This window comes from Periophthalmus magnuspinnatus, chromosome 4, assembly GCF_009829125.3.
Source record: "Periophthalmus magnuspinnatus isolate fPerMag1 chromosome 4, fPerMag1.2.pri, whole genome shotgun sequence".
Taxonomy (NCBI): domain Eukaryota; kingdom Metazoa; phylum Chordata; class Actinopteri; order Gobiiformes; family Gobiidae; genus Periophthalmus; species Periophthalmus magnuspinnatus.
The window spans coordinates 30819436-30834387 of NC_047129.1; the positions used below are offsets into that span (position 1 = coordinate 30819436).

Sequence of the window (14952 nt, forward strand, 5' to 3'; positions counted from 1 at the left end):
AGAGGAACAACCGGAGTTAGAGAGGGAGTTTAAAACAGCAACATGTAACTTTTTTAGTGAAGTGATATATGCAGTGTTATTACTTTGCCTGAAACGGATCGGATTAAATGTCTATATATCTCCAAGAAGGCAGACAAACAAGTTACAGGTCAGATCTGATCAGAGCTGACCCTCCTCACAGCAATAAAACTGTAGCTGAATAAATGCAACACAGACAACTTTAATGCCATACTGTGGAATATACCAGGATAAACAAGATATAGTTTTGGGATGAGAACGTGATTGTGTTGTGATAGGGAAGTGGCTAGCATGGAGAGGAATGGGAGGGGACACTAAAGTGAAAACCAGGACCAAACCAGGACCAAACCAGGACCAAACCAGGACCACACCAGGGCTAACACCAGGGCTAACACCAGGGCTAAAACCAGGGCTAAAACCAGGACTAAAACCAGGACTAAAACCAGGACTAAAACCAGGACTAAAACCAGGACTACACCAGAGGACTAAACCCAGGACTAAACCAGGACAAAACCAGGGCTAAAACCGGGCTAAATCAGGACTAAAACCAGGACTAAACCAGGACTACACCAGAGGACTAAAACCAGGACTACACCAGGGCTAAAACCAGGACTAAAACTAGGGCTAGACCAGGACTAAACTAAGACTAAAACCAGGACTAAACCAGGACTAAATCAGGGATAGACCAGGACTAAACCAGGACTTAAAACTAGGGCTAAAACCAGGGCTAAATCAGGACTAAAACCAGGACTAAACCAGGACTACACCAGAGGACTAAAACCAGGGCTAAAACCAGGACTAAACCAGGACTAAATAAGGGATAGACCAGGACTAAACCAGGACTTAAACCAGGACTTAAACCAGGACGTAAAACCAGGGCTAAAACCAAGCTAAAACCAGGGCTAAACCAGGACTAAACCAGGACTAAAACCAGGACTAAACTATGATGTAAAACCAGGGCTAAACCAGGACTAAAACCAGGGCTAAAACCAGGACTAAACCAGGACAAAATCAGGGATAGACCAGGACTAAACCAGGACATAAACCAGGACATAAAACCAGGGCTAAAACCAAGCTAAAACCAGGGCTAAATCAGGACTAAAACCAGGACTAAACCAGGACTACACCAGAGGACTAAAACCAGGGCTAAAACCAGGATTAAACCAGGACTAAATAAGGGATAGACCAGGACTAAACCAGGACTTAAACCAGGACGTAAAACCAGGGCTAAAACCAAGCTAAAACCAGGGCTAAACCAGGACGTAAAACCAGGACTAAAACCAGGACTAAACTATGATGTAAAACCAGGGCTAAACCAGGACTAAAACCAGGGCTAAAACCAGGACTAAACCAGGACTAAATCAGGGATAGACCAGGACTAAACCAGGACTTAAACCAGGACATAAAACCAGGGCTAAAACCAAGCTAAAACCAGGACTAAAACCAGGACTAAAACCAGGACTAAAACCAGGACTTAAACCAGGACTTAAACCAGGACTTAAACCAGGACTTAAACCAGGACTTAAACCAGGACTTAAACCAGGACTAAACCATACATACATAGTTTTCGGCGAATATAGCATTTTCAAAACAATCAACGATGTTTTAACATGGGGATCCAAATGTGTTAGCACTTAATACACCATAGAAGTAAAATACCGCCTCTTTAACAAACTATTTGCTCATTATGAATTAAGTCTTTTTTCGTTTATGTTATGTTTTGCATTGTGTCCTGCGTCCTGATTGGCTGTTGGACTGTAGACCATTGTCCATCAGTCTCCTCCGTGCCGTGTCTCCTGTACAGTACAGAATGTGTTCAGACAAATTTATATAAATGTTGGATCGCAGTGTGACTGTGAAGTGCTGTAGGTTTGCAATTTGTTTTCTCCCCGACAAAACCCACAATGTCGATGAAACCTTCTGCACCGACGAAGGTTTGAACTTTGAGAGCGATTAAACAAGAGAGAAATGTGAGAATGCCTGTGTGAGAAAAGTGTATAAAGTGTGTGGTGAGGGGTTTTAAATTTGTGGTTGGGGTCTGACCTGTACAGGGCTGGGTTGCTCTGCAGCACATGTGGATGCACGAGCTGCTCAAACAGGCTGTAGACCAAGATGGGCAGAGACGTGAAGCAGATGTTATAAAGCGTCAGGTACACGCTGTCATACAGGGTCTGAGGCACAAGGAAACACAAACTCACACTCAATATTTCATCGCAGATATTACACTATATTTAAGAGATCATTTACAAAAACAGAAAAGTGACATTTACAAACATAATCAGAGGCTTTTGCTTTGTAAAGCAGTTTTTTCAAAAGTCAAAATGATTATTATTCCACAGCTATTTAATCAAATTGTCCGGTAGTTGTGTTTTTATTGAGAATATTAAAAGATTGTTAAAAAATTCAAAACTGACACAGATGTGTAACTGTATAAAATAAAATAAAAACTCTTATATTTTCTGAAATCCAATTATAAGCAATTAATTTGCTGTAAAGCTGTAAAGTCGGATATAAACAAGATATAAGGAAAGTTATAAGTAAATGATATTTTCCGCAGTGACATGTAAAGAGACATAGAAATGACACTTACTTGTTGTGAAAACAGACAGAAGAACTGGTATAAAAACTGGGGAGTGATAAAACACACATTCTACAAAAGACACAGAGAAACAACATTAAATCTCCACAAAGCAAAGCATCAGTTATTAGTTTATTTTTAAACTGTAAATGGGCCAATAACCTACATTTTATACATGTTTTAAACTATTTTTCTGCATTTCCTCTGAGGACCTCAGGGACGAGCCTCCTGCTGCTGCCCAGAATCAGGACTATATCAGGACTAAATCAGGATTAAACCAGGGCTAAACCAGGGCTAAATCAGGACTAAACCAGAGCTAAACCAGAGCTAAACCAGAGCTAAACCAGAGCTAAACCAGGGCTAAATGAGGACTAAACCGGGACTAAACCGGGACTAAACCAGGGCTAAATCAGGACTAAAACAGGACTAAACCAGAACTAAAACCAGGAATAAACCAGGACTAAACCAGGGCTAAATCAGGACTAAAACAGGGCTAAATCAGGACTAAACCAGGGCTAAACCAGGGCTAAACCAGGACTAAACCAGGACTAAACTCAGGACTAAACCAGGACTACCCCAGGACTAAACCCCAGGACTAAACCCCAGGACTAAACCCCAGGACTAAACCCCAGGACTAAACCCCAGGACTAAACCCCAGGACTAAACCCCAGGACTAAACCCCAGGACTAAACCCCAGGACTAAACCCCAGGACTAAACCCCAGGACTAAACCCCAGGACTAAACCCCAGGACTAAACCCCAGGACTAAACAGGGACTAAACATGGGGAATCAGAGTTTTAGTTTTATGCAGCCAATATCTGGAATAGTCTTCCTGAAGTGTTTAAATCCAGGCTCCAAACAGTTCTGTTTAACCTTGTATATGACTGAAAGGATTTTATTCTGCATTATTCTTATTCTTCTCTTTTACTGTTAATGATTTACAATTTATTGCATTGTGATTTTAATGTCTTCCTTATTCTGTAAACCACTTTGAATTACTGCCCATTTAGCCCAGACTTTGGTTCTTACCTTGTAGAAAAAGTACTGTACAAGAGTTGCTATGCGAATGTAGTAGAAGTGTCCGTGCACCAGCAGAAGTTTGGCCAGGAACTTAAACCTGGCGATTGCATAGTCACTGTTTCTCACGGCCTGCCTCCCCTCTTTACCCATAATACCTGCGCAGAGAGACGGATTTAAAACACATTTAGTACGGTGGAAAATTGAACAGAGCTGCGTGTTAATAGGTCACTAATATATTTAAATTTGGAAAGACTCAGACGGAAATGAAAGAAAAGTGTAAGAAAGCTTTATTGAATGAGTTGTCTTTGGTGCTTGGAACCAAATTGAAGATATTGCGATGAAGGGCGTGGCCAATTAAAGGTGGTAGAGGTGCGGCTGAGGGTGTAAAGGAACGATGAAGTAATGTGGAGCCGAGGAGGTGCTGGGAGGAGGTGGAGCGCGGCACAAACTGAAGCGGAGATGCGTTTGTAATGAGGGTTTAAATAGGGCAAACTGGGCGCTTGTTGGATGAAAAGGAGGTGCAGGGAGCAGAGGGGAGGAGTAATGAGGAGGAGGAGATGATGAAGGCAGAGGAGCAGGTAAACTCTGGAGAAGCAGTGAGTAGATAAAGGCAGATTTAGGTCTTCCAGTCTGAATTTACGCTGGCTCCGTTTAAACTCTAATTTGAATGGCTGCGAAGTTCAAATACAGAGAGGTGCAGGGGCCTTAATATTCATCCTGTGTACATTTTCTTTGCAAAAGTGAGGAGATTTGGGGTATTTTTGTTGTAATATGATAAGATTTGGAGTTGTGGAGGGGTGAATAAGTCCCAACACTGACAGTTAAAAATGTAATATCTTGCCTTCATCGATTCTTAATAGGGGCTGCAAGACTAATCGCAATTAATCACAAAATCTGCAGTATTTTAACTACCATAATTTCGTCAAACCTGCTAATCCTGTGCTTTAGATCTGTACAAACACGTTCTGAAATGTCCCCTGTGTGTCAGATGCCCTCCCTGTGTCTCCATGGAGTCTTATTCTGCATAAAAACTGCTAACCCTGCCGTTCTGATCTGTTCTTGTATTACTTTGTCAGTTCATATTTCAGTCTTTTTGTGAATTCTCCTCTCCATTCTTGACCTAGGGATGGGATGGAACTTATTATTAATATTAAAATTATAATTATTAATATCCATAACATTTTTTCAGTAGCTTTTAATAATTATCGTGATATAATCATTAATCATGATTATTTAGCCCATGATAATCGTGACACTAAATTTCAATATTGTCTTATTTTTACTTTGGACTGAATCCCATTATTAAAATTATAAAATAAATCTCAAATCTAATCATAATACTTTTCGGAAAAATCTACATAAACTACATATTTTTCCCAAATCGTTCAGCATAAGTTCCTATTATAAACTTTGCTAAACCTGTATCATATTTTCCGGAGTATAAGTCACACTTTTTTCATAGTTTGAGGTGCAACTTAAACTCAGATGCAACTTATACGTGAAATATGTGGGGGGGTTTCTTCATCATTGTGCGTTTTTTTTTGGCTGGTGTGACTTATACACTGGAAAATACGGTAATCTAGGCTTCTACAAAGATATTCTGTATTTGTGTTTGAACTCATTTATGATTTTAAACAAGTTTGTACGTCAAAAAACAATTACAATACTTGTCACACGTTCTCACAATATTGAATTTACCTACATGTTAAACTGTCACATTTTTCTCAGTCACTCAAAGCGATTTAAATCAAGGAAATGCTAAACCATTCACACACATATTCATACACCAGTGTGGGTGGGAGTGAGGTAGGTTAAGTGTCTTGCCCAAGAACACAACTATATAAAAACAAAAGAGTGAGAGTGAGGACTCACCGATGCCGACGTGGGCTTCCTGTATCATACTGACATCATTGGCTCCATCACCAACAGCTAAAGTGATGGGTTTCTCTGGGGACGTTTTGATAAGACGCACCACCTGGAAATCAACACAAATTGTCAGCACAATCTGGCAATTCTTATTTGAAAACTTTTATTTAACTTTTTTTTTCCAAAATCAAAAGGACAGATTAAGGTTGCTTCTATATATTTATAATAACACGACTAACATCATATGGCAAGTCATATGAACCATCTCACACTCTGAGGACTAAACCGGGACTAAACCGGGACTAAACCGGGACTAAAACAGCACTAGACCAGGACTAAAGCAGGACTAGACCAGGACTAGACCAGGACTAGACCAGGACCAGACCAGGACCAGACCAGGACCAGACCAGGACCAGAACCAGGACCAGACCAGGACCAGAACCAGGACCAGACCAGGACCAAAGCAGGACGAAACCAGGACTAAAGCAGGATTGAACCAGGACTGAACCAGGACTGAATCAGGACTGAACCAGGACTAAAACAGGACAGAACCAGGACTAAACCAGAGCTAAACCAGGACTGAACCAGGACTGAACCAGGACTGAACCAGGACTGAACCAGGACTGAACCAGGACTGAACCAGGACTGAACCAGGACTGAACCAGGACTGAACCAGGACTAAACATGGTGAATCAGTGTTTCAGTTTTCTGCAGCTAAAACCTGGAACATTCTTCCTGAAGATGTGACACAGGCCTCAACTTTGATAAAGTTTAATTCCAGGCTCAAAACGGTTCTTTTTATCTGTGCATACGACTGAAAGGTTTTTATTCTGCACTTTTCTCCTTTAATATTAATTTTATGATAATTATTTGTGATTGCTTATGTTTTGATCTGTTGTATTGTTATTTTAATGTCTTTCTCATTCTGTAAAGCACTTTGAATTACGCTGCACAAATAAAAATAAAAAAACAGAATATCTTGCAGTTTTAGATGACAGGGGGTCACCCCATTGGCTCTTCTATAAATGGGAAACATTGACTTATTTCACTAATCAAAGGGAGACACAACATTTCAAAAACATTGACCTCCCATTACTCAAGACCACTAAAATATAAAGTTATATTAACCCTAATTTATTTTAGCATGTCTCTGGAAACTCAATACAGACATAACAGGAGCAGAAGGTGAAGTAATAAGATCTGAGGTAGGTGGGTGATGTTGTGCCAAAAGTAGATTCTCTGATCTTAAAGAGGGGGGATTTTCACCAAAAACATTTCTTGTTAACGCTCTGAGTTTATGCCTTGTTAATAGACCCCGGGAGAGATCGCTAAATAACTCAAACATGCACGGATGACTTCTAAAACCTCTTCACGCATGTTTTTGATAAGGTTTTAATGCTAGAAATCTCAAAAAAAAAAAGACAGCTAATAGTCCAACGACACCCCTTTAACCCTCCGTCCCGCACAGTCCACAGGAGCAGTACCTTTGCCTTCTGCAGAGGGGCCATGCGGCAGCACAGCACAGCGGAGCAGTTCTTACACACTTCCATAAAGAGCTTCTCATGTTCCCTCAGAGCCAGAGACAGACTGGCCCCATCCACCACCAGCCCGTGCTGGATCACATGGTCCTCCTTTATCCTGAGGCAGGGGACAGAGGGGGATAGAGGGGGACGGGGGGGGATAGACGGGGACAGAGGGGGATAGACGGGGACAGGGGGGGATAGACGGGGACAGGGGGGGATAGACGGGGACAGGGAGGGATAGACGGGGACAGGGAGGGATAGACGGGGACAGGGAGGGATAGAGGGGACAGAGGGGGATAGAGGGGGAGGGGGGGATAGAGGGGACAGAGGGGGATAGACAACATTAAAAAAACAAAATTAGAACAGATCAGAAAACAGTGTCATTTTTAACATCAGGACAACGGAGGAAAAACATCCTTCTTGGCCAATTACGGCACATTTACACACGTTAATTAACATGCGCTATAGCTAAAATAAATAAAATAAACAATGTTTTAAATGTATTATTAAAGTCCTGTTTACACGTTGTCATCTCTGTCCCCTCATCCAAATGTCTATTAGGATCTACGGTGATGTTTCTGCAAATACAAGTTTAATTTTACAGTTCATTTCCTCTTTGTGTTAAACTTCAACCTTAACCAATCATGTAAAGCAGTTTAACACATTTTTGATGACAATTTTTGACAGTATAACGCTCCACTAAAACAAAAATGTAAATATGAATTGATAAAATAAAAAATGAAGACTTAAGAAAAAGCTTTTTACAAAATTTTAAAAACATGCACAGTTTTGTTTGTATGTTTTTTGGATTTTAATGTGAAAAGCACAATCAAAAGAGTAAAAAAAAAAAGTCTAGTCAAGAGTTCTGATTGTTCTGTCTTAATTTAAATATATAAATCACAAACATAATCCTTCTCGTGAGCCTCACCTTCGTGCGAGTCGGCGCAGCTGCTCCGCACACTCGTTATCGGACCTCTGCTTCAGAAGCTCCAGGATGTTCATGGTTCTGTGGAAGTGACCGCACGACAAACTCACGCTGACCGCCGTCTCGTGTTTGTCCCCCGTCAGCACCCATACTTTGATCCCGGCCAATCTAAGGGCTTCTATGGTCTCCTGCACTTTGTCCTGCAGTCTGAGGGAAAGAAAGAAGAAAAGAACAAAGCATGAATAGATGAAATACTTCAAATTTGAAATCAGAACGACTCAAGGTCCTATATTAGACAAAATTGATTCTTGTGAGCGTTAAGCCATGTTATAATGATGTTACCTCCTCAAAAACATACCTGGAGTAACACTTTATTATTAATCTGTACATCTCCAAACCTCAAAATGCTCCATTCCACCTTGTGATGTCATGAAGTGGTAGTTTTCAAGTTAACAGCCACATTTTACCTTTAGTTCAGCAGAGATTGGCAATTCCAGGGCTGAAATCATCCAAATGATTCCTAGAAATGAAAGTGTGTGGATTTTAAAAACACAGTGTAGCACTTCCTGTATTACCACATGATGACATCACAAGGTGGAACACGCATAGTTTTAGTGTTAAACATGTGTGAATGAAACAAAACACAACTCCAGGTCTGTTTGTGACGAGGAAACAACATTAGAAAATAAGAAAATAGGTGTTAATATTGCTCAAAAATGCTCAAAAAAACATTCTTAAAGCTAGTCGGCTCGCCTCTCCATAGATTTCACCTGTAACTTTGGGGTCACCTGCTTGTCTCAATGGACATCGACGTTAACGGTCATATTGTGGAGCGTTTCTCAACACGTTAAGATATCCATGTTACAAGTTACACAGTTAGCTCACCTTTAATTACAGCTCCACAGTGCAGTGCGTAAGTCTGGAGAAAAGAAGTAAATGGGATCCAATATTGCCTCAGCGGTGTAATATTCTTTGTATTGTAAGAGTTCATAACGTAACGGAAACAGTGCGATAGTGCGAGAGCAAGAGGAGCACACATGGAGCGGAGATAAGGAGGAGGCAGAGGAGCAGATGGTGAGGAGAAAGCATTCAAATATACAACATTCATTTCCCCCAAACAGTGCTCTGACGACGATACCGTGCTGGGGTTTAGCATTTTCAAAACATATCGTAAAATGGTCAACGGACGCATTTTTATATAGCGCTTTTCCACCTTCAAGTCACTCAAAAGCGACGACTGAGTTCATCTGTAGGAGCTGGAATCGCATCGCCAATGTGTGGGTCAATGGATCTGTCCGCTCAGCTAATGTTTATCGATCAGTGTTTATGTCGAGAGCGGGAGTCGAACCGCCAACCTTCAGATCACTTTACAAAAATAAACTGAATTGAACGGACAGGCAGGAGGAGTCGCCTCTCACGGCTGAACATGAGAATTAATTTAAGCAACAGAAAGTTAGAAAATCAACAATGAAAGAGAAATAGACAAGGAAACTAATCAACAGAAATGGCAAAAGACGAAGTTCAAATCTGGGAACTGGACAAATCGTTGTAGGAGTGAAGACGTTTTGCTGCTCGGTCAAGCCGCTTCTTCAGTTCTGGTCAGATTACAGCTGGACACTGCCTTATATGTGTCTGAAGGGAGGAGCCAACTACATTGAAACTAAACAGCTACTCCATAAGAGGATGTGCCAACACCGTCGTGAGAGCTCCTCAGGACCCCAGTCTGCTGTACATCTCCATCTCAAAGACACTAACCACTCCTTTGAAGATAGTGAAGTTCAGATCTGAGCCAGAGAAAAGGAATGGTTTGAGAGGAGAGTTAAAGAAGCTATTTTTGTTAGGAAAGACAATCCTTCCTTAAACAGGAATGGGGGCCTGAGACATAACCTCTCCTCCATCTATAACTCCATCCTCAGACCCAGAACAAAGAGAATAATAGCAGGGTCATTAAGGACTGAATAGGGTAGTCTCAGCTGAAACTGGAGACAAAAGCTGTTTACAGTTTCAGTGTAGTTAGCTCCTCCCTTCAGACAGATATAAGGCAGTGGCCACCAGCAATAATCTGACCAGAACTGAAGAAGCAGCGAAATGTCTTCACTCCTACAACGATTTGACCAGTTGACAGATTTAAACTTCGTCTTTTGCAATGGATCAGACCTGGACGACTGAGGGATCACACAGACATGTAATCAATAGAAAACAAGAAAATGGAGAAGTGTCCCAGAACATCCGATGTCCTTAGACCCTCCTTCTTGGCAAGGAAAAACTCAAAAAAAAGAAAAATAAGTGGGGAAAAGAGAAACCTCGAGGAGAACCACAGTGAACATAGCCTGCAGTTGTGTCCGGGACTAATACGCATATATTTGCAGAAAAAAATTTAGTTTTCCAGTTTGCAGATACAGTTTAGTTTCAAGTTTGTAGGACGAGAGCCACTCAACTAAGGGACAGAGAGGGGCCCATCCACGGCAGGACGGGAACCACCCCAGCCAGGCACCGGGTCATGGAGCCAGGCGAGGGAAGGCAGGGTCTAGGTCCAGAGAACGGTCAGTGGCCAGGCAATTCTACCAACTGAGCTACTGTTACCCAGTGTGTATATGAAAAATCTGATTCATTTGCGTAGTGGCTCTATGTGTCTGGAGTGGACAGTCTCTCAATGTCATTATTATTAAGAAACATTACGGTTTCTTGAAAAGCTGTTGTGAGTCTTTATAGATCTGTCACTGACACATAATGTATCGTGCGCAACTTTAGAGCAGCTTTGTTCAGTCGGCCAACGCTCAGTCATTTGGCTCTTTCTTCTGGGTTTTGCGAAAGATAAAATATTTATGCTAATTTGATGTAGAGCGCCGTCTTGTTTTGTCCCATGTCGCTTTAACAATAGACTCATTTCCAGCAATCAAATACCACAACTTTAAAGGTCCTATATTATGGAAAATTTATTCTTGTGAGCTTTAAATCATGTTGTAATGTTTTTACTTCATGAAAAACACACCTGAAGTTATGTTTTATTTCATTCACACATGTTTGTGTAACACTTTATCATTAGTCTGTCTCCATCTCCAAAGCTCAAAATGCTACGTTCCACCTGGTGATGTTCACAAAGTGGTAGTTTTTACCTTTTGTTCGGCAGAGATTGGAAATTCTATGGCTGAAATTATCCAAATGATTCTAGAAATGAAGGTGTATGGAGTTTCAAAACTCAGTGGGGCACTTCCTGTATCACCACATGACATCACAAGGTGGAACAGAGTGAAGAACACACCCTGAATACGCAGTGTTTGTGTGTTGAACGTGTGAATGAAACAAAACACAACTTGTAAAACAGCGTAATATGTTTTCTTTAATAAATAACACTACTTTTGCACTATTTAAGCCTTTACTTTTCATTTTAGGATTGTTTACGAAAAAAGAATGTTGTTTCATTTGTTTTGTTAAGCATTTTTTAGGTATAAAGTGTTACCAGAAATAAGGACAATTGATAATAAAGGCTAATAATTCACTACTCATGTGGCATAGTTTATGTGAATATCAGAATAAGAATAAGAAAAATCAAAAGAGCCTGATTGAAATTCATAAACTAGGATTGTGCTTTGGGGATGTGGTGAAACTTAAAACAATGAAGAACAGTTTCAGAGCGTAACAGCCAGGTAAGGTTGTCAAAAGTATCAAAAACTAGATGCTAATCGACGCTAAAACTAATATCGAAACTAGAAACTAATTTGAGCAGGTATTGATACTGAAAAGTCACATTCACAGGAGAGAAATTAACCTTTCTTGAAGCTTTAGAATGAGCTTGAGCCATATCAGAACAAGTATAAGACACATAGATACTATTTAATGTTGAAAACGACATTCTAATGTGTAAAAAGGGAGAGTTTTTTTTATTATCATCGTGGTTTGAGTATCAAGTCTAACCCTCAGTATCGAAATCAATCTTTAGCATCGTGACAACACTAACGCCAGGGAGTTCAAACTCTGTACCTTCTTGGACTTATAATATTCGACACAGCGTGGGTCTTGTACGTACTTGTCCTCGACCCCGGTGGCTCCCAGCAGGTGCAGGTCTCTCTCGATGAAGTTAAAAGCCTCTTGCAGCTTCTCTTCTCTCTGCTGCAGCGCCGTCCGAGCCGTGTTCAAACGTTTATCCACCTCTGAGTACTGCTCTGGGCTGAAGTGACGACAGGCCACCACCAGGGTTCGTAAGCCTTTCTGTTGACATGGAAAAAAGGGAAGAAGAGATATTTACAATGGAAAACTTACACGATAAACATGTAAAGGAACAAATTTTATAATATTTGGAACAAGTGGATCAAGTAAATCGCCCCAAATAGAACAGATTTTTGTGACTTTTCTTCTTCTCTTCTTTGTACAATGCAGATACTGTTTGATTGCATTTTGATTTTCTTGAAAGCTCCACGGTCCTTTTAAATAGTTTTGTGTTTCGTTTTTAATCTTTTAATAAACCAAAATGGAATGGTACTAAAGAAAATGGCAAGTCTATGGAAAGAAATGTGTCTGTATAATATGTGTTCTTCCTAAAATGAAAATTTAATAACAAAAAAAAAGGAAAAGAGGGAAAAAATTAAAGTGGAACTAACGGAACTGGCCGGGTTGGGATTTTGCTTACTTTAAAGATTAAAATCTCTAAAGAATGAATCATCGTCTGAATTGGAAAAACGTAATCAGGATCGGGTCTAAAAATAGCACTTAACTCCAGACACTCGAGTCAAAACAAAACCAGAAGACGCCATTCGACTCAGGGCTTTTAGCAAACACGGAAGAACAAAAAAGCAAGATCAGAAATACAACTACGATTATGGTACGATTGATTTCGGTTTCTCTTTCAATTACATCACGAAGTCTAGTCAGATTAGCAAAACAGACTAGCAAACAGAGCTGCTGAGGCAGTACCTGGAGGACTAAAGGGCGAGGAGGGGCGGAGTCTAGAGGTATAAAGAGCTGTGTGATTGAGCTAACAGGTGTCCACAATTCAAACACCTGGCTGTAATCAGGGCAGTCTTGTGTGATGTCACATAGTACTTGAAATCGCCGTGGTTACTGGAGGCAGCACAAACGAATTTTTTTGACCAGAAAGCTGACAAAATATGACTTGGAACTGTACATAATGCCATTAAAACACCATACAAAGTTAAGTAGTAAAAAAAGTGAATCTATTGCTTAGTTTCGCTTTAACAATATTATTACTTTTCATTTAGGGATGTGGCTGACTAAATTAATTCTTATTTGACTCAAGACATGCTCTGGACATTAATTAATTAACTAAAAGGGGGTGAGTGGGTGGGCTCAAGAGCTGTAAACATCATTAGGATCTTGAGTAAAAACTACTTTGTATACAGAGAAATAACAGTAAACGGCAGCTTAAGTGAAAAAGAAGATTAAAACATCTAATAAAATCCCCCAAAACTCCGTCTAACTCCATGCCTAAGCCCCGTGCATTCTCCTCTCTGCTGTGGTCCATATAAATGTCTTTTTCACTTAATAAAATCATTAGTTTTAATTGATTGAATGACTAAAGGTCGACAGCAGATTTATATAATTATGCGTCAATGAGTCAATGAATAAAGAGGAGGAAGTAACCAGGAGTTTAAAGGTCCTATATTACACAAGAGAGAAGAACTCAGCCTAAATATGCAGGATTTGTGTGTTAAACATGTGTGAAGGAAACAAAAAAACACAACTCCAGGTCTGTTTGTGATGAGGAAACGACATTAAAACATGTTAGAAGAACTGTAAACAAATGGACTCTGAATATTTAGATCTCAGCAGAAAACACTGTATTACCGTAACTGCAGCCTTTGCAAACCGCTAATTGCGTCTATTCTAATTTCGATTGCAATTAATCTTCCAGGCCATAATGCTCCATCTGGCAAAGGTACAAAATGCTTAAAAACACTGGCTTCAAGTAGATCCAGCCCCAGACAAATATCTTAATGTCTATGAGAGTTGTGTAGAGTAAAATATAACGAGACACTGCTGAATGAGACTTAATAAATCAGACCTGTCGTTTTAATCTAATGGTTTTAAATCCTTTCTACTAAAAATGACATGTTTGGGGTTGAAGAATGGACCATGTACTGATGGTAATGTGAAAAAAATGATTTCACTTTTGTTTGTTTTTGCTAACAGAGAACATGTTGAGATGTCAGTTTTTGTTTCCTGTAAATGGGTCCAGTAGGTACAGAGGTGGGAGTAACTTTTTAAAGAAATCATACTTTTCAGAGTACTTTTCAAGCAGCATCATGTTACTCCTACTTTAAATATTTTATTGTAGTAACTGTACTCTTAGTTAAGTAAATGTTTTGGTTACTCTACAAGTGACAAAAGCTTTATGTCGACAATATGAAAAGATTTGATTATTTGTTTTTCTTGCAGCTCCTTCAGAAATGACTCAGTTTATTCTAAATTTTTGTCTGTTTTGATTTTGTACATTTTTTGATGTTTTGTCCTTCAAATTACATCAACTTCAAATTATAAATCAGTTGTTGTGTCTCGACAGTTACTCTTTACTCTTACTTGAGTAATTTCTTGGACGACTACTTTGTACTTCTACTTGAGTAATATTATTTTGAAGTAATGTAACTTTTTAATTTATTTTATTTAAGCTTCATTTAACTGGGAAAAAAAACCCCATTGAGATTAAAAAGCTCGTTTTCAAGGGAGTCCTGGCCAAGAGGCAGCAATTACCGTACTTTCCGGACAACTTATATGTGAAATTATTAAAATGTATTATTTCTCATCTTCGTTATTGTCACACTGACAATCGCACGAGGGCACTGTAGGCTTGTGTACCAATATCTACTGCTCCTGTAGCACTGAAAATTTAAACTTTCAACATTACGGTAATTTAAAAGACATCTGGGAAAGAATGAACAAAATTTCCCCAAAAAGAAAACGGTTAGTAGTATAAAAAAGTAGTATAAAACCTCGTCTGGAGGTTCCTTCAGGCTCGTTCACCCAGAATAGATATTTTTAGCAACACAAAGAACTGTTCAACTCCACTG

The 14952-nt window shown here is 39.8% G+C and overlaps 1 protein-coding gene across 1 annotated transcript in view; it reads right to left on the reverse strand.

Moving 5' to 3' along the window:
- The window catches only part of atp11b (ATPase phospholipid transporting 11B (putative)), a 130091-nt gene that overhangs the window by 53816 nt on the left and 61323 nt on the right, over window positions 1–14952 (reverse strand). The window contains exons 18-24 of the mRNA XM_033992084.2: window positions 11958–12139; window positions 7934–8137; window positions 6967–7120; window positions 5489–5591; window positions 3626–3771; window positions 2609–2668; window positions 2062–2189 (exon numbers count right to left, since the gene is read on the reverse strand). Of these exons, the coding sequence (XP_033847975.1) occupies window positions 2062–2189; window positions 2609–2668; window positions 3626–3771; window positions 5489–5591; window positions 6967–7120; window positions 7934–8137; window positions 11958–12139 (977 nt within the window). The remainder of the gene's footprint in view (window positions 1–2061; window positions 2190–2608; window positions 2669–3625; window positions 3772–5488; window positions 5592–6966; window positions 7121–7933; window positions 8138–11957; window positions 12140–14952) is intronic.